At 37.1% G+C, this 19,697-nt stretch overlaps 1 protein-coding gene across 1 annotated transcript in view; it reads left to right on the forward strand.

The window, feature by feature from the left end:
• Zdhhc15 (zDHHC palmitoyltransferase 15) overlaps positions 1-19,697 on the forward strand; it is a 95,831-nt gene that overhangs the window by 47,781 nt on the left and 28,353 nt on the right. Inside the window, exons 5-9 of the mRNA XM_006991564.2 lie at positions 9,575-9,644; positions 11,293-11,325; positions 12,254-12,374; positions 17,460-17,592; positions 19,363-19,489. Coding sequence (XP_006991626.1) covers positions 9,575-9,644; positions 11,293-11,325; positions 12,254-12,374; positions 17,460-17,592; positions 19,363-19,489 — 484 coding nt within the window. The remainder of the gene's footprint in view (positions 1-9,574; positions 9,645-11,292; positions 11,326-12,253; positions 12,375-17,459; positions 17,593-19,362; positions 19,490-19,697) is intronic.

Consider the following 19,697-nt stretch of genomic DNA (forward strand, 5'->3'; position numbering starts at 1 on the left):
GAGTTGGTGGGTAGGTTCCCAGTACTGTGATTTCCCTTCTGTTGAGCAGGTCTTAAGTTTAATTAGGGAGCTACTGGTTACTGCCAAGGTATGCACACCACTGCTGCACCCTTAGGATTTTTATGCCATGCTGGTCATTATTGTAGTTTGTAGATGTCATAGCAGACTAGGACTCTTGATTACTTCCCTCCCTTGGAAACTTGCATGGTACCACGAAAGCTGGTCAGTTTGAATCTTCTGAGTCCTATATCCAAAGTATATGGCTTCTTCAGCAATAGGGACTTACCTTAAACCCCTGGGAGGCAACCAAGGGCAAGATCAATAGCCTGTATGTTTTGGGAGTCTCTTGGACAACCCTGACCAACAACTCAAAAGAGGGCTTCTTATGCTTAGCATTGAAGTTTTTATTAGATCATCTATGGCTCTATGGGTACATTATATGCCCAGGTGGGAGATTTTTCATTTAAACCCTATACATATATATGTATATGTATATGTATATATATATATATATATATATTTCTATGTATTATATGTAATGTTAGGTAAATAGATAATAATATAATTCTTTATGACTTTTTCAGACATCCTTAGTATCATTTTACCCTCCTGCCTCTCTCTCCTTCTGTATTGATCTCCTTGCTTATTAGAAATATGTTGGCTGTGGCTTTCTCATATAGCTTTTATTACACTCTTGTATATTCCCTCTAGTCCTACCCTCTCTAGGACTTTATTATGAAGAAATGTTAGAGTTTGTCAAAGACTTTTTCTGCATCTAGTGAAATGATAATGTGATTTTAATTTTTAAGTCCACTTATGTGGTTTATCACATTTATTGACTAGCATATATTATACCATACCTTCATCTGGGGGATAAAATCAACTCAATCAGGGTGGGTAATCTCTCTGATGTATGTTTGTGTTCTGTTTGCAAATATTTTATTTATGATTTTTGAATCTACATTCATCAGGGAATTTGGCCTGTAGTTTTTTTTTTTTTTTTTTTTTGTGCCTTTACTTAGTTTTTATAATATATAAATACTGGCTCCCTGATGGGGGAATGTCTTTCTGTATACTGTGAATATGTGTTACTCTTATTGGTTGACAAATAAAGCCATTTGGCCTATGGCAAGGCAGCTTAGAGGCAACTGGTAAATCCAAACAGATAGATAAGAAGTGAAAGGGAGAGGCAAAGCAGATGCCAGCTGCCATCGAAGAAACAACATGCCAGCAGACCGGTAAACCATGGCCACTTGGCAACTTATAGATGAATAGACATGGGTTAATTTAAGATATAAGAGCTAGCTGGCAAGAAATTTGAGCATAGGCCATGGCCATGCAATTTGTAATTGATATAAGCCTCTGTGTATTTACTTGGGTCTGAGTGGTTGCAGGACCAGGCGGGACACAGGAATTTTATTAAGAAAATATTTTCATTCATTTTACACACCAATCAAAGATCCCCCTCTTCCCTCCTCCCGTCCCCCTAGCCTCCCCTTCCCAACCCACCCCCCAATCCCACCCACAAGAAGGCAAGGCCTTCACATTCACAAGTCCAAGCCCTTCCCCATGCCTCAAGGCTGCAAGAGGGGACACAGGAATTTTATAAATGGCTGTGGGAACTTGGTGCCAGGTGAGACCAGGAAAACTTCTAGCTACAGCTTCCTAAAAGGAGTTTCCTTCTGTTTCTCTTTTTAAAAATATTTTTAAAAATACTGGCTATAGATCTTTGAAAGTCTGGTAGAATTCTGCTGTGAATCCATCTAGGTCTAGACTTTTTTAAGTCAGAAGGCTTGCTATTACTGTTTCAATCTCCTTGTTTATTATACATCTGTTTAGGTTGTTGATCTCTTCTTGATTTAATTTTGGTAATTGGATGAATCAAGAAATTCATCCATTTCTTTAAGATTTTCTAGCTTAATGGAATACAGGTTTTTTTTAAGTATTCCTTTACAATATTCTGAATTTATTTGTGTCTTTTATACTGTTTCCCTGTTTGTTTCTAATTTGGGTTATATCTTTCTTCCTTTTGATTAGTTGTACCAAGGGTCTGTCAATCTTGTCTATGTTCTCAAAGAACCAGCTCTTAGATTCATTGATTCTTTTTGTAATTTTTTGCTTTTATTTTATTAATTTCTGCTCTAATTTTTATTATCTCTCCATAGACTGGGTTTGGGTTTGCTTTGTTCTTGTTTTTCCAAATGTGTGAGTTTTATCAGTAAGTCATTTATTTGTGCTCTTTCTGATTTTTTTAAATTGGGGATTACGTTTATTTTTATAAAGATTTTTTAATATAGGCACTTAAAGCTATACATTTTCTGTTTAGGGTTACTTTTAAAGTGTCTCAGAGGTCTTTGTGTTGTGTTTTCATTTTCATTTAGTCCCAAGAAGTTTTTTTATTTTTCCATTGACCCACTCATTCAGTATTGAGTTGTTTAATCTGCATAAGTTTGTGTATTTACTAGAAGTTTGCTGTCAATTTTAAGTTTTCTTGTATTATGGTCAGATAAGATACATGAATTTTATTCAATCTATGAATTTGTTAAGATTTGTTTTGTGTTTTGTGATGTGGTCTGTATATCCTCTGGTGTTTGTGTAGATATCTGTTAAGTCCATTTAATATGAAGCCAACTAATTCTGATGTTTCTCTGTTCATGTTTTGTCCAGATGACATGTCTATTGGAAAAAATAGGGCATTGAAATCACCTACTATTAGTGAACTGAGGTTAGTTAGTCTGTGTCTTTAATTTCAGTAGTATGCTTTTTATGAAATTAGGTGTACCAGAATTTGTTGGGCACATACTTAAGGTAGTAATATCTTCTTGTTTAATTGTTCCCTTGATTAAACTGAGATGCCCTTTTTTCTAACTTCTGGTGAGTTTTAGTTGAAAGTCTATTTTGTCAGCTATTAGGATGCAATGCTTGCTTGCTTCCTGGTCCCATTTTATTGAAGTACTTTCTTCATCCTTTCCTTCTCCATTGGTGCCTATCTTTAAAGCTACGATGAGTTTCTTAAAAACAACAGAAAGATAGATTTTGTTTCTTGATCCATTCAGCCAACATATGTCCTTGGATTAGAGAATTGATGCCATTGATATTTAAAGTTTTTAATTGAAAGACGTGTGTTGATTGCAACCATTGTGTTTTTGTTTCTTTGTTGTTATTTGTGTTCTCAGTGGTACTTCATGTTTCCATAATTACAGCTTTGTTTGTTTCCTTCTACAGTCTCTTGGCTATGTTTATTCTTCAGCTGAAGAACTGCTTCCTGTATTTTATTTAGGGTTGGTCTGCTGGTTATAAAAAATTGTGTGGCTCTTTGTATCATGTGAAGTTTTTCTTTTTTCCTTCAACTATGACATATAATTTTTCTGGGTACATTAGTCTAGGTTGACAGTCAAGGTCCTTTAGAACTTGGAATGCATTGCTCCAAGCACTTCTAGCTTTCAGAGTTTCCATGGAGAAATCAGCTATTGTTCTCATGGGCTTCCTTGACATGTGGCTTGTGTCTTTTCTCTTGCAGCTTTCAATATTCTTTCTTTGTTCTGTATACTTAGTATTTTAACTATGATATGCCATGGGGATAGTCTTTCCGGTCTTGTCAATTTGGTGTTCTGTGTACTTCTTGTATCTGTACGGGTATGTTTTTCCTTAGTTTGGGGGTTTTCTTCTAGGACCTTATTGAAGATCCTTCTATGCCATTGACTGGAGATTTTTCTCCCTCATTCATTCTATGGGTGTGAGAAGGGGATTTGGAGGAAATGATCAAGTGGACTCACCTGGCTAGTCTCTGGCAGAAGATTGCAGCACTTGGCTGGGAAGAGAGGTTGGATGTAGTTTTTGGGCCTTATGGTTTGTGGGCAGTGAAACCAGGGCTGTCCCAAATAGGCCTAGACACTGGATGTGGGGCCCAGGATAAACCTGGGGATATGGGGACGATCAGGCAAACTCATATGGCTAGACCCTGTGCAAGTTTTGCAGGGCCTGGCTGGGAGGAAAGGCTAGATGGGCACATGAGGGGTCTATAGGTTGGTGATAGATGACACAGGTCCTGGCCAGAGCCTAGAGGTTGGGGGTGGCGCAAGCCAGATTGACTAGACTAGGCCAGGGCATTGGGTGTGGGACCCAGGCTCCATTTGGTGGTTGGGGAGTATGTGAAGGGATGGATCTGATTGAACTCAGCTGGCTAGACTCTGGGTGGGTAGAGACATTGGTTGGGTATGGAAATTCTTATCGAAACCACATAGAAAAGCATATAATTTTAAGTAGTAGTATAGAAAATATGATTTAAAAACAGAGAATTTTAACTAATGCATACATGGTAAATTATACTCAGAAATATATTTTGTTTACTTTCTAATGTCTTATTTTTTTATTATCGAGAGAGACTAATTGTTTATATTTATGGGGCACAATATGGTATTTGAAACAAATATAAAGTCTGCAATAGTAAATCAGAATAATTAGAATTTTCATCTTCTTAAGCATTTATCATTTTTTTTGTACATTGAGAAACTTTCAGTTCCTTTCTTCACATTCTTTATAAAATACACAATAAGTCACTGCAGCCCTCTTATGCTGTAGAGCATTAGAATTTATTCCTCCTGTTGTGACTGTGTTTTGATGCCCATTATCCAACCCCTTTGTGATGGTTTGAATACGATATCCCTATAGTCTTGTGAATTTGAATACTTGATCCCCAGTTGGTGGTGCTCTCTGGGAAGGCTGAAGAAATGTATCCTTGCTGGAGGAAGTATGTCACTGAAGGCAGACTTTGAGAGTGTAAAGACTCACACAATTTCAAGTTTGTTTTCTCTGCTTCAGTCTAGTGGTTCAAAACACATGCCTTTGTTCCACCATCATGGACTCTAACCTTCTGGAACCATAAGCCCCCCCCCCAAAAAAAAACTCTTCAATAAGTTGCATTGATCATAGTGTTTTATCTAAGCAATAGAAAAGTAATTATGCACTCCTATCCTGCTCCCTACAACTCTTTCTCACTTCTAGTGACTACTATTCTACATTCTTCATCTATGGACATTTTTAATTTCCACATGGAAACAAGAATGTGTAGTACTTGACCTTCCTAATCTTCAACCTTAATGCAGAATCTCTATTTATACTTTATTAAATTTCACCCATATCTAACTTTATATTCCTTCCAACATTGCCCTATATCTTTAATATCTGTTCCCATACATTTCCTCTGGATTTATGTATTTATATTACAAAATTCATGTAATTCTTTTCAAATGTATTGCACATCCTCATGGGTCACACTATGCACCTTACCTTTATGTGCATGCTGATGCTTTAGTCTAATTGTAGATCTAGAGTCAAAGAAGAGTGAGTCCTGGAGAGAATCAGCATTGTATTGTATGGTAGTCACAGTTTCCTGGTGCATCCCTTCATTCAGAAATGGAAAAGCTAATGTCATTGATAATGAAGAGGCTGCTGTTCACTGGTAATAGGGAAGCATCTTTTTCTGGAAAAGAAGATTCAACAGAATTTAGGAGCTTGATATCCCTAGCTTCAACAGGTCTTCTCACAGAATCCTACTGTCTCACAGTCAGTGCCCCCAGTTAACATCCTACAAGACCAGGAGTTCAACTTGCATTGTGATTTAAGTGGTCTCAAGATGAAATTCTGTATTTGATTTTCACTAATCCCTGTTCTGTGGCTATGAGATAAGCATCTCCTTCAGGAGAAGCATAGACACTTTCAGGTCATTTATATAGTTCGTGCACAGGAAATTTGAAACCCATATCTCATTCCTTTCTTTCATTACTCTTCCAGTGCTGTTAGGAACAACAAGCCAACCTCATATTTGTCAGTTTTCTTAAAATGTCCAAATATATATATACAGTCACCTATCTCCTTGATTCTTTTGGTAACTGATAGCATTTATTGGAGATACTTTATACATATGCACTGCCAGAGCATGCCATGGATTATCAGAACCATTTTTAATACTGAAATGTAGTAATTAGTTTAATTAAATCACATTTTAAAAACTTAGTTTGAATAACACAAGCAACCCACTTGCAGAAAGTCAAACTGGAGACAAATTCAAAAAAATCATTTCAATTTTTTCCCTCTAGAATCAGTCTCAGTACCAAAAGCTATATTACTTATGGTACTCTGAAGAAAGATAACCAGTAGATTAGATAAGATAGAAAGATGACTAGATGATAGATAGATAGATAGATAGATAGATAGATAGATAGATAGATAGATAGATAGATAGATAGATAGATAGAATTTATTATGAGAATTTAGTTCAGGCAACTACAAAAGCTGGAAACTCCCACTATTCACATATGAAAGCTGCAGTCCCAGAAAAGGTGATGGTATAACTCCAGTTTGAGGTAAAAGGCCTAAGCATGAGGAAAACCAAGAGTGTAAATGCTAGGCTAAATCCAAAACTTTGAAAACCAGAGGGTTGATGATGCAATTTTCGGTTCATATCTGAAGACCTGAGGAAAAAGGAGTTCAAATTGCTTAAGATCTCGTCAAAGAGCAGCAGGAAACTAATGTCCCAGCTAATGCAGTCAGGAAGAGAGCAGAATCTCCCTTTCTCTGCCCCCTTTTTTCCTATTAAAGTCCTCTTTGGATTGAATGTAGCCAGCCCACACTGCAGATGTTCTGCTTTTCTGACTCTACCAATTCAAAGGCCACTTTCCTCTGGAAATATCCTCATAGCCACAGTGATATAAATCTGAACCAAAAATGTGGGTACCCAATTGTTTTGGTTCATTTCTCTGTTGCTGTGATAAAACACTGACCAAAAGCTACTCAGAGAGGAAAGGGTTTATTTCATCTTACACTTTTAGGTAGCATTCCATCACTTAGGGAGTCAAGGCAGTGACTCAACATAGGAACACAAACATACAGATACCCGGTTGTCTTCTCTGTTGCTAAGATAAAACACTGGGCAGAAGCTGTAGCATGAATCTTAAAAGTTCTTGTTAATAAAATCAAACCTGAGGCCAGTTATTGGAGTGAACACTGGAAAATCAGAGAGACAGAATAAGCCACAGCTACCTCACCTCGACAGATCCTCAGCTGGTCTCGTTTCCTCAGACTGTAAGCTTCTGTGTCCTCATCCCAATGGCTCTCAGCTGAACTGCTGCTCTGAGTTGCTTGCATGCACTTCCTGTTTTTATTTTGTTAGTTAATATTATTTCCTTCTTGGGTCTCTGAGGGAGTTGAAGATTAGTTAGTTATAGTTGAAGATTAGTTAGTTATATTTGAGGATTAGTTAGTTATAGTTGAAGGTTAGTTAGTTATAGTTGAAGATTAATTAGGATAGAAAGTGAATTAGATACATTTTGGACTTATCAAAATAGGATAGATAATGAAATTATTTTATCTGAATTTGTCAAATACAAATGGACTAGTCATTGTTTAGGTATTTATTACTTGTATATATTGTCTATAGTTATTGTACTTTTGTATATAGTTTTTCTTTTGTTAGTTATAACCTTTTGCTTTTTTTTCTTTATTAAAATAGAAAAGGAGAAATATGGTGGCATTTTATTTGTACTGAAATGTGATTTTATTTGTATGTTAATAAATAAAGTTGCTTGGTGGTCAGAGCTAATAGCAAGCCAAAGCAGAGCTGGACATTCGTGGCACACGCCTTTAATCCCAGCACTTGGTAGAAGAGCTAGGTAGATCTCTGTGTGGTCAAGGATACAGCCAGCATTGGAGACACACGCCTTTAATCACAATACCATAGAAAACCTGGAGGGCTGTACATACAGGCAGTGATGAGGCAGTCATGTGTTTGGGTTTACAACCAATGAGAAGGCAGAACAGAAAGACTATATAAAGACAAACACACAGGAAGTAGGCCCCCTGTTCAGAGAGGTCTCTTGGCTAGCGGCAGCAGGCGGGTAAGGCTCTTAGCTCTGATCTCTTGGCTTTCTTCTTTGCATTGGTTCTGTGTTTCTTATTTAATAAGATGGTTGGTTACATCTACAAGAAGCAGCTTGACTCAAGGCAGGAACCCAAGCAGAGACCTTGGAGAAATGCTGCTTACTGGATTGCTCCCCATGGCTTGCTCAGCTAGCTTTCTTTATAACCCAGGACCAGTACCCAAGGATAGCACTATCTACAGATAGCTGGGCCCTCACACATCTATCGTCAATCAAGAAAATACTCCACAGACATGCCCACAGGCCAGTCAGATGGAACTCATTTCTCAGTTCAGGTTCCCTCTTCCCAGTTCATTCCAGTTTGTATCAAGCTGACAGAAACTAACCAGCACACCAATTAAGTGGACAAAACTAGCTATCAAGCCATTCAAAGAGCACAGAGATAATCACTAAAGACATAAAGAACTGTAAAGGCCATGAGATAGGCAATTTTACAAGGGCAGAGAGGTAGCCGATGTCACCGGAGCATAGAGAATAGACAATGGTACAAAGGATGTTTGAAAAGTTAGGCAGAGGCCTCAAGCTATGATACAGAATTTGGATTTTATTCTTAACATCTTGGAAATTCACTGAGGGTCAAGTAGATAATAATGTGATTTGATTTACTTTTTAATAAATCATCTAGCAACTCTGTATATTAAGTAATGTATGGAAGCAACAATGAAGGGCGAATGATCAATTATAGAACTATTGCAGGCATATACTGAGAAATGATACTCTGTTTTTCTTCCTCTCCTTCCCTCCTCCACCCCCCCCCCCCGCTATTCACACGTACACACAAACACTCATTAGCAGAAATGAACACAGGACTCTGCTGAATTTGCAGCCTATTGTGTTAAATCATTTTTATGTGCTCAATGCACACTTTAGAATTATTATTATATTTCTCAAATTATCTATACCTTTATGTTTTAAATAATACTATTATACAATTATACATAGCAATACTGTATCAGTAAATGTAGAGAAAACTGAGAATAGTAATAAATGCCTTTAATTGGGAAAGAAAGAAGGAAGGAGGAGAGGATTCATATATATATGAATAGAAACCAAAACTAAGAAGTCAGAAAAACAACTGTACAGCTTAGAGCCGTGCTATTCATTTGCTGTGTCATGGCCTTGATCATGGCACTTGATATGGCACAGGCTTCTGTTTCTTTATCTGTAAGATGAGAAATTCAACAAATTGTTCTAGCTAAAATGTCTCTTCTGTCCTCCAAATTGTTATCCTAAGAACCATATTCTTTATCATGTAGGAATTATATCTATCTTATACAGTCTAGCCTCTGGAAATAGGAGATTCTTATTTTCAGAGAGGAAAGTTGAAATAAACAGACTAAATGAGTTCCCGAATCACTGAAACAGTTGATAGTAGTTAGTTTATAATTCAAACCTTGTGGTCAGTTATCTATGAAACTTTTCTTCCTTCTTTCATTCCTTAAAGGTGGTCTTCAGACTGATCCAAAACACACACAAAAATTGGCTGCCACAATTTGCTATCTTTTTACCTTTTGCTTGGTAGCTTGAGATGCATAAGACATTCTGTAGCCCGTAACATCTATCCACAATCTAGTAAACAGTAGGGTCTTATTTTGACCCTGCACTCTCACTAACTAACTACCTTCTGTTTCCTGTAGCTGTACGGTTCTGTGACCGGTGCCATCTAATCAAGCCAGACCGCTGCCATCACTGTTCTGTCTGTGCTATGTAAGTGACAACTATACTTTCTCTGGGCTGATGCTGGCCACTGATGGTTGCCTAGACAACAAAATGACTGATCCTAACATGTAACCATGCCTAGATAAGAGCATTTCTTTTAAGGCATAATGAACACATGCCAAACACTTTCACAGGGGTGATAATCATTCTAGTCTAAAAATAGAAAACTAATATTGCATTCTCAAAAGAAACATTTTATTTTAAATGATTTCAGATTTATAGATTTATTGTGAAGAGAGTTCTCATATGTCCAACACACACTTTCCCCTATTATTAATGTTCCATTAGTATGATGTATTTGTAAAATTAATAAACCAATATCAGGACATTGTTTTTCTTTGTATTCTATTGTAATATAGCTTAATTATAGAAAGTGAAATATTCTATTAGTGAACCTCCATGTAATTTACAGCTTTTGCTATTCAAACCAATGCTATATAAATATCTTTGTCTAGATGTCATTATATATATATATATATATATGTGTGTGTGTGTGTGTGTGTGTGTCTGTGTGTGTCTGTGTGTGTCTGTGTATCTGTTGGATGATTTATATATAACTTTTAAGTGGAATATACTTTTTAGATAATCCTCACTTTCCCCCTAATACTCTTTTTCTGTTTCAAGATTCCATCCAGCATAGCACATTCCATTAAGTGATCATGTCTCTGTAGGTCCTCTAATCCATGACAATTTCTCAGACTTTACCTGGCTTTGATAACCTTTATAGTTTGGAGGATTAAGAATCAGATGATTTATACATCGTTCTTTAGTTAAAATTTGTTCACTCTTTCCTCATGATCATTATAATGGGGGAATGTGTAGCAGACCATGGAGCTAAAGTACTATTCTTATTACATGGTATCAAGGGTACATATAAACCTGACTTTTGACTACGGTGTTAATATTGAACATCTTTCTCAATTGATGTTTGTCAGGTGTTTCCAGTATAAAATTATTCTGTCCTCTTCTCATTTCTGAATTATTCTTTGGATGGAAGTCACTATACATAACTCCACACTGAAGTAATAGGAAGTTATAATTCCTCTCCCTGAAGGAAATAGATGCATAAATTATTTGGAATACATCTGCATTAGGAGATGTGTCCCTTCTGCCACACTTATTTGTTTATTCAGTCATTTGAATCAATACAGAGGAAGAGATATATTTATTTTCTATTTTGTGTTATTAACCTACATTGTATTTTACTTTGTCTCTCAAATAGTTCCAGGTTTGTAAAAACCCATTTTTGTGTTAAGTGCCTATTCCACCCATATTTCTCTTACCTTTGATTCAAACACGGGCGCATATTTCCCTTGTATTATTATTGAACTAAGTAAACAAAACTAAAGATGGCATCTTGAATTTTTTCACTGTATCGATACTCTGGCATTCCCTATCTCTTTCAAGACTGTATTTCTAGAGTTGTCACTTGCTGCAAGCATAATCCCATAATGTTGCTGGGATCATCCTGGGAGTAATTTAGGAGGCAGTAATTTTGGAGTTACCATAGTGGAAGTCTGTAGATAGTTTTGCTGGAACTATGTAAAAAATACTGCTAACACCTTGAATTCAATTTTGAAGTGTTTCTTCATTTCCAGAGCCACACTTATCACACTGTATTTTGTCCTCTTTGCAGGTGTGTTTTAAAAATGGACCATCACTGCCCATGGTATTGTCCTTTTGATTCATTTCTAACCTCTAAAAGGGTCAGAGTTGTTTAATATACCCACTTTCCTAAGCAGAGTTGAAGCATGCCCATTTTTTGCTGCCGTAATTCAATGTACTTTGTACTTAGCCCCGGGGGTGGGGGGAGGAATAACATTTTAAAACAAAGATGAAAATATCAGTAAAGGTATGGTAGTGAGTCCCTGAGGTCACAAAGCTAATAGTCTCCTGTCCATTAACTTTAGCAGTTGAGCACAGTAATGAAATACAGCACAAGTATTTCTCTTCTTCAACATCATGCAATTTGTTTCTGTTTCTAGCTGACTTGATTTTGAAATGTTAGAGATAGTTAAGTTCAGCGATTCTTCTATAAAAGTTGTGTGTCTGTCTAGCCGGGCGGTGGTGGCGCACGCCTTTAATCCCAGCACTCGGGAGGCAGAGGCAGGCGGATCTCTGTGAGTTCGAGGCCAGCCTGGACTACCAAGTGAGTTCCAGAAAAGGCGCAAAGCTACACAGAGAAACCCTGTCTCGAAAAAACAAAAAACAAAAAAAAAAAAAAAAAAAAAAAAAAAAAAAAAAAAAAAAAGTTGTGTGTCTGACCTAAAAAAAAAAACCAATGTGGAATCACCCAATTACAAAGAGAGCTCGTCAAAGTGTAGCTACTAACATGTTTTTAGCAATGAAAATCTAGGTTTGCTTGGGTGTTTCAGGAGCCATTCTAAAGCTGTTAGGTAGTTCAGGTGACTCTGTGCTGGTAAATCAAAAGAGAAACAAGTGAGGTGTGAACTTGTTTTTACAGTCTGTTTCTATTAAGGAACCTCTGTCTCTGTAATGAAGCAGCAGGAGTCATGTGCCTCCTTTCCTTAGTCCACTTAAGTGTGTTCTCAGTCAATAGGTCCTGATTTCAAATTGGTTTTCTCTTCTTTTTTTAGGGTTAATAACTGCATTGGATTTTCCAACTACAAATTTTTCCTTCAGTTCTTAGCTTATTCCGTTCTCTATTGCCTGTACATTGCGACAACAGTCTTCAGCTACTTCATCAAATACTGGAGAGTAAGTTTTTAAAAATCCTGATTGGTTCCCCCCCAAAGTAAATGCATAGTCTCTCTAAATGAAGCACTCCTCACACTATATCCATTTGCATTTTGAAATACCTACTAATGAAGTTATCCGAAGGCAAGGCAGTAAAAACTAGTTTTCCATGTTGAATATTCTGAAGTTTAAGAAACGGTTGAGTAAATATTCCAGTTAAACAAGCTTTGTGTCGTCTGTGACTCTCTTGCTAATGCTCAGGGAGAGTAACCGCTCTGCTGACCCACTCTTTAAAATCTATGTCTGTGGCTGAGTTTTAAAAACCTTTCTTATCAGCTATATATTTGAAAAAAAAATGTTGAAATTAATTACAAATCAATAGTTTCTTAAAACAAGAGAGCGAGAGCGAGAGCGAGAGCGAGAGCGAGAGCGAGAGCGAGAGCGAGAGCGAGAGCGAGAGCGAGAGCGAGAGCGAGAGCGAGAGCGAGAGCGAGAGCGATAGTTAACAGGAATTAGAAAATACTTAGTAATTTCATGTTTAAATGGGAGCTGCAAAATTTCTGTTGGAAAGAGAAACTGACTTGCACTTAAGCACAAAATGAAACAAGGAGTCTCTTTTGCACTTTATGGGGTGGGTGGGGCTTTGTTTTCTGAGACAGGGTTTCTCTGTGTAGCCCTGGCTGTTCTGGAACTCTCTCTCTGTAGACCAGGCTGGCCTCTGTCTCTCTCTGTCTTGAGTTTTGGAACTGACTAAAGACATCTGCCACCACACCCACCCTCTCTTTTGAAAATGTCTGACAAACAGTGGGTTGAGAATTGAGAGAAGCAGGGCTAATACTGGCTAAGATCCAATGAAACAGATATTGATTCTAATAATTATCACAAAATCTCAAAAACAAAAAGCAACTTACTTTCATCTTTCTCCTACTTGGAGATATCAGTCCTATCCCATCCCATCTATTTTAAAAGAGAAAGGTAGATTTTCCATTTGAATATGTGTATAGGTAAAATATCACGAAATATGTCCTTTGTCAACTTCAGCTGGTTAGACTCTCAAAGAAATCCCTTTCCTCTACTATTGTACAGTTATGAAAGTATCCACAGTGAGAGTTCTCTAAGCTGATGTGAATAGGAAAATACGAATGTGAGCAGAGCTACTGGTTATTACTTTAGAAAATTTGCAAGAGCCTTATTTTTATAACAGGTCTATCCCAGCTAAGCTGGAGCAGTAAAGCAGCAGGGAAAGAACAAAATCACATGGTCAGAATACAAATTATAAGGAACTAGAGAAGAGAAAAAGACAAGGCACTGAGAGGCTAAGTAGCTCAAAATATTTAAATTATGAATCAGTGCTTTATTCCTAGTAGTATAGAAAATTACACTTTCTATTCAACTTGATTAATCAGTTCAGATATTTAAGAATCAGGAGCTACATAATGGATATCAAAATTTCTAATTCAAACAATCTACAAGCAGAATGATGAGGTGTTCTCATGCATTTTCTTCAAATAGGAAACATTTCACCAAGCTACACATCTTGATATCTCTTCTTTGGCCCCTTTCCACAGCACAAGATCTATTCCCTATTCCTCAGGTTTCCATGACCTATTTGGCATTCCATCTGCATGCTGAGCTACTTCTATAAATATGAAGAAAATCTGCTGCATCCAATCAGCAGGGAAGTGTGAGCCTTGATCTTTCTTACATACCTTTCTTGATCCTTAACACAGTGGGCTACCATTTAATTGTGAGTCTTTACCTTTATCACAAAGTAAACAACATTGTATTTCACACATTTTGCCTTAGCTCCCCTAGCCAGCCCATAATCAAATACTGAAATTGAAGCCCGCTGCTGTATGCTTTACTTCACTGTTAAAAGATGATAACTGAATATAAATTCATCTCAAGAAATGTGCCAGAAGCACAAGCAAATCCACAACGAGCATGGCCTTGTTCTTTTCCTATCCCTTCTTTGTTTCTCCTCCTCTCTAACCTAGCTTATGCCTGTCATTTGAGGGGGCATGAGGCCTGTCACAGCTTGTCCTTACACTGAAAAAGGCATTGACAATTGGGGAAATGGTTCTTTGCAGTCACTCTGGCCTTAGGACCGCATTAGTATGGCTTAGGGATTGATGGCTTTCTGAGTTTAAATTTATTTAAAAAATAAAAAAGTAAACACTGCCATATATTTTTAAAGCCATATCAAAGAGACAAGCTGCGCTCCCAGGAACAGCAACGTCTATTGTATGATACTTTATGGTTCTTGAAGTATTTTTATATCTATGATTTCATCTGATCCTCACTGCAACCCTGTGAAGTAGCCAAAGCAAAAGCTATTTGTCACATTCAAAGATGACAAAACTAAGGTTTACAGCAGTTAAGTGACATGCCAAAGATCACCTGGCTTGTAAATTTCGAAAGGAGAACTTGAACATAATTCTGCCCATAAGCCTCTGTGATCTTCCATGTACTATGCTTATGATGGTTCTGCTATAGATAGGCTTTAACTGTTTTAGAATAAAAGATTCAGAAGACCATCGCATCATTTCTTGTCTTTCAGTATTGAATTAAACAATTGTGCTCTCAATGGAGAGATTAATCTTTGCCTTTTGCAAAATTAATAATGCACACCTACCACGCTAGGCTATGGACCTCTTTACAAAGGTCATAAATTATTATTTTAGATACATAGTAATTATTATTTTACAAAAATTCATCTGAACTGTCTCTGATGATCATTGCTCTGAGGGGTTTAGCTTGGTTATCTCCTGGAAACGCATTTTTGAACATAGAACTGCTTGCACAAGAAAAGTTGATACTGTGAACCCTATCAAAGTACAACACAGCAGATACTCTAAACCAGACAGACGAGTTCTGAAAGAGTGCTGAGGAAAGGCTGGGAGCACAGCTACACGATGTGAGCAGACTTTCATAACAACCTCCCTTGCTCAGCCATTTCCTATTGCCCATTTTAACAGAAAAAAGTAATCAATGTGCGTTCTAAGAACTTTAAACACATGCTCCGGAAGTAGACATCATGAAATCAAAGTCTCAGTGAAGGTGAGAAGCATTACAAAGTACTATTTGAAATCTTACTAAGAACAGCAAAAACAAAAACAAAAAATAAAAGGAAAAAAATAACTATGAACCAAACTAATCCAATTTGGGTGCTTAGGTAAATATTTTGTGGAGGGAATATTTCAAGATGGAGAGTTTCAGATAAAGGCTCCTAAAAGTTGAAGTCCTTAAGGCAGCTATTTCCTGACTGTTCTGCCCTGTGCACCCAGACCACCCCTCAGCTGAGAGCATCTGATGCGCTTGCTTCCCCTTATCTTTAGACTGCAAACATATCCGGACTGGAGGAGCTCTAGCATTTCCTTATGTCGAAATGAATAAAAATAGCCGAGGAGGAAAGAAGGCAATCTATAGTGTTTGAACTTAGCAAGTGTTGCCTTGCACTGACCTTCTGTAGCTGGAGTACCGTAGGATTGTGCAGAAGTTGAGTTCCACTTCACTTGAGAATCGCTTTAACTTTATCACTGGAGGGCATCTGCAAATATCTCAAGCCAATCCGTCATGCCAAAACAATGGTCATTAAGGGAAAGGAGGAAATAAGCCATAATCATTCCTCCAGATGTTCATTCTAAACTTCAAAATGCTTTCCAAGGTTCTTTTCTGAAGACAAAATGTCACGTTATGCATGCTGTAGAACTTTAGAATATTCATTCTTCTCTAGAATTGCGTATCAAATATAAGCTGGTGCCACATGGAAAATATGTCCAAGTTAACTACAACAATCTTTAACTTCCTGCTTTTACAATTACCTGTAAAATCCTGCTTGATTTTTACTGTCCAAACGGCTACGCTACAGGATGTAGTATAACAGCACATTCCACATCAGCTGTTAAAAAAACAAAATTTTCAACAGCTTTTAATTCAGGTCATGACTGCAGGTAAGACATTTTAAATTTCTGTGTTTTACCTTCTTATATTCATCAGTCTTGCATTTTCAACACACATATGGCCAGAGAAACATGATGTGTAAAGAATACTAGTATAAAGAGCTGGAGAAATGACTCAGTGGTTAAGAGCACTGACTGCCCTTGCAAAGGACCCAGGTTCAGTTCTCAGCTCCCACATGGCAGCTCACAGCCATCTACAACCCCAGTTCCAGGGGATCTTATGCCCTCTTCCGGCCTCTGTGGGCCCCAGACAAACATGTGGTACACAGACATACATGAAGGCAACACACACACACACACACACACACACACACACACACACACACACTACAGCAAATATTTAAAAATAGGTCTTTCTCGTATGAGGTTTTGTTCAAAAAAATAAAAGATTTCTATTATAGCCACCTTCAGACAATAGGATGAACAGTATTAACCTTATGATTCTCTAGACAGTGATTCGTAATTCTCAAGCTAAATGGAATATGGGCTTCACACCAATTATGACCTGAGCATGCATACCCATTTTATATTATTCTATTCTAATTGATGTAATGCATACTTCTAATTGATGTAATGCATAATGTTATACTTAAACAAGAATCCATTTTAAACTTTGTGAGCATGCATACCCATTTTATATTATTCTATTCTAATTGATGTAATGCATACTATTCTAATTGATGTAATGCATAATGTTATACTTAAACAAGAATCCATTTTAAACTTTGTAAGCTAAGAACATACCTATAATAAGATATCAGGGTCAACAATTTTGTAAAAATAAATAATAATCAGGACCTGCAAGTGGCTTGGCAGGCTAAAGTACTTGCCAAGAAGTCTGATGAGCTGAGTTCAATACCTGGAGTCTGCATAGTAGAGGGAGAGGACTGACTCCCACAAGTGGTCTTCTGACTTCCATACCTGCACATTTTGGCATGTGCATACACACACACACACACACACACACACACACACACACACACACACACACAAAGTAACTGTATGTAATAAAATTAAAGCTTACAAAATCTGTTTTTAAAATTGGAGCTGGATTTTTACTTGTGAAAAACTACTAATCTCTATAGCAAAAGTAGCCAAGCATTCCTACTTTAATGTTTTGTTTTGTTTATTGTTTCTTTTCTAGGGGGAACTACCCAGTGTTCGCTCGAAGTTCCATGTCCTCTTTCTCCTCTTTGTGGCCTGCATGTTTTTTGTGAGCCTTGTGATTCTCTTTGGTTACCATTGTTGGCTTGTCAGCAGAAACAAAACTACCTTAGGTAAGACTGAATGTTAAGACTGGAAAATGCATATTAATGTATATTACTGTGCCCTAAGGAGAGAAAAACTAATAGTAAAGTATTTTAGTTTTGGTGACACCCCTTTGCCTCCAAACTGAGACAGATGGAAATACATTTTCCTCAACTGGACAACAATGGTGAACAAAGCTTAGGGACTACACAGAGCATTCCTGAATCGAATCCCATAGAGAACCCAAAATGACCATAGTTCTTATAGTGCACATTGGGCAATACATCCCCAAACTCACATGTCTGACTTCTAAAATGTATTCACATGAATAAATGAATTTCAGAAGGAAGAAGTGACACTAAATAGTGACAGACAATCTAATTGATGATGCATATCCCAAAACAGAGTCCTTAGAAATAATCCAAATGAGTAACAAAAAATGAATGCAAAAATCCAGGCCATCAATATCTGTCAGCATGTAAGGGTGCTTGCCAGGAGCCGGACAACCTGAGTTCAAGCTTCAAAACCCACATGGTAGAAAGAGAGAATTGAGTCTCACAAGTTGTCTCTGTCTTCCACACTCACACCATGACATGCCCACATAGGTGCGTGCACATAAACACACACAAAATCAATCAATTTTAAAAATGGAAATTTATTTTTATAAAGAATCAAATTGATATTTCCAGTCAAATGAGGATATAAAAGGACCATACAAATGAGATATGCATATTAAATCTGCAGAAAATCAGGACACTAAATGACTTGGTTTTTTTCTTTCTTGCTGTCAATTAGTACTCTTAAGCTTGTTATATATAGAACGAAAGGATTCTAGTGCAATAATTACTTCATCTTTGGTGAATGTTTATGTGGTCTACAAGTCAGTACACAAGGAATAAGAAGAAAGTGTTCAAGTGTTAAACATTAACTAGGATGGATTAGATTCGAGAGGAATTTAGTGTAAAAGCCACTGCACTTTAAGAATTCATTTGCTAGGGAAGTCTTTGCACCCATTTTTCTAAATCAAATATATGTGTAGCACTTAGTACTTAGGGTTGTAAATTAGCACATTTGGTTGAGATAGCTACAAAAGTAGAAAAGTACTAAAAGCTTCATGATAACAGGGTCTGAAAACAAAGGACAAATGGGAAATGGTGAGATGCAGCCAGAGCCCAACAGTGAAAGTGTTTGCTTAATGGGATAAATGTGTGTCTAAAAATAATATGCACTAATGCGGCCCAATTCCTCATAGTCTTTGAGGTGATTACAGTTCACCCGTTGACATTTTGTCTGGAGTAAAACTAGGTTTTTTACATTGGAGGTTTCATTGTGAACATCTTCATTGCTGAAATGTTTCAAAACCAAATCAATGTCATTAGCATCTCTTCTGTGTCATTACTTTGGTCCCAGATCTACAGATGGAGACCATTTGGCTGTCGGTGCCACTTTGATTCAAATAAAGTACATTTACATCTATTCCTGCACTCCTTCAATTCAGCAGTCCAAAGACATGCTCCTTGTGAATGCTGTAGTATTTTTGTCATTGTGTATTTACCCTGCCTTAAAAAACTAAGAGCACAAATTCCTCATTTTCAATAACAATTTTACTTTTTATTAAATAATTAAACTGAGTTTTATTAGGCAATTTAGCAATAATTAAGAACGTGTACCTATGCTAAAACAGCAAAAGGGTAGCATAAATGCAGGCCACGCTTTTGGAGGGATGTAAAATCATTATAGTGATGAAATGTATTCCTTTCTTTCTCTTCCTCTTTTCCAACTCTCCTGGACTGTCTTAGAGGCCTTTTGCACTCCAGTATTTACAAGTGGACCAGAGAAAAATGGGTTTAACCTTGGCTTCATCAAGAATATCCAGCAGGTGTTTGGTGATAATAAGAAGTTCTGGTTAATACCTATTGGGTCCAGGTAGGTAACTTAACACTGAAAGCAGCTAATGCTGAGCCGTGCATTAAAGCAGCAAATTTATTTCTGAATGATTTTATTTGAGAGTTTCACACATTTATTTATAATGAATTTTAGTCACTTTCACACTCCATTCCCATTTCTCATCCCCTCCTCTCTCCTGTTGGAACCCTTCTTCTCAACAAGTGTTCTACTTTCCTATCTTTTCGTG

Source organism: Peromyscus maniculatus, chromosome X (assembly GCF_049852395.1).
Source record: "Peromyscus maniculatus bairdii isolate BWxNUB_F1_BW_parent chromosome X, HU_Pman_BW_mat_3.1, whole genome shotgun sequence".
Taxonomy (NCBI): Eukaryota; Metazoa; Chordata; class Mammalia; order Rodentia; family Cricetidae; genus Peromyscus; species Peromyscus maniculatus.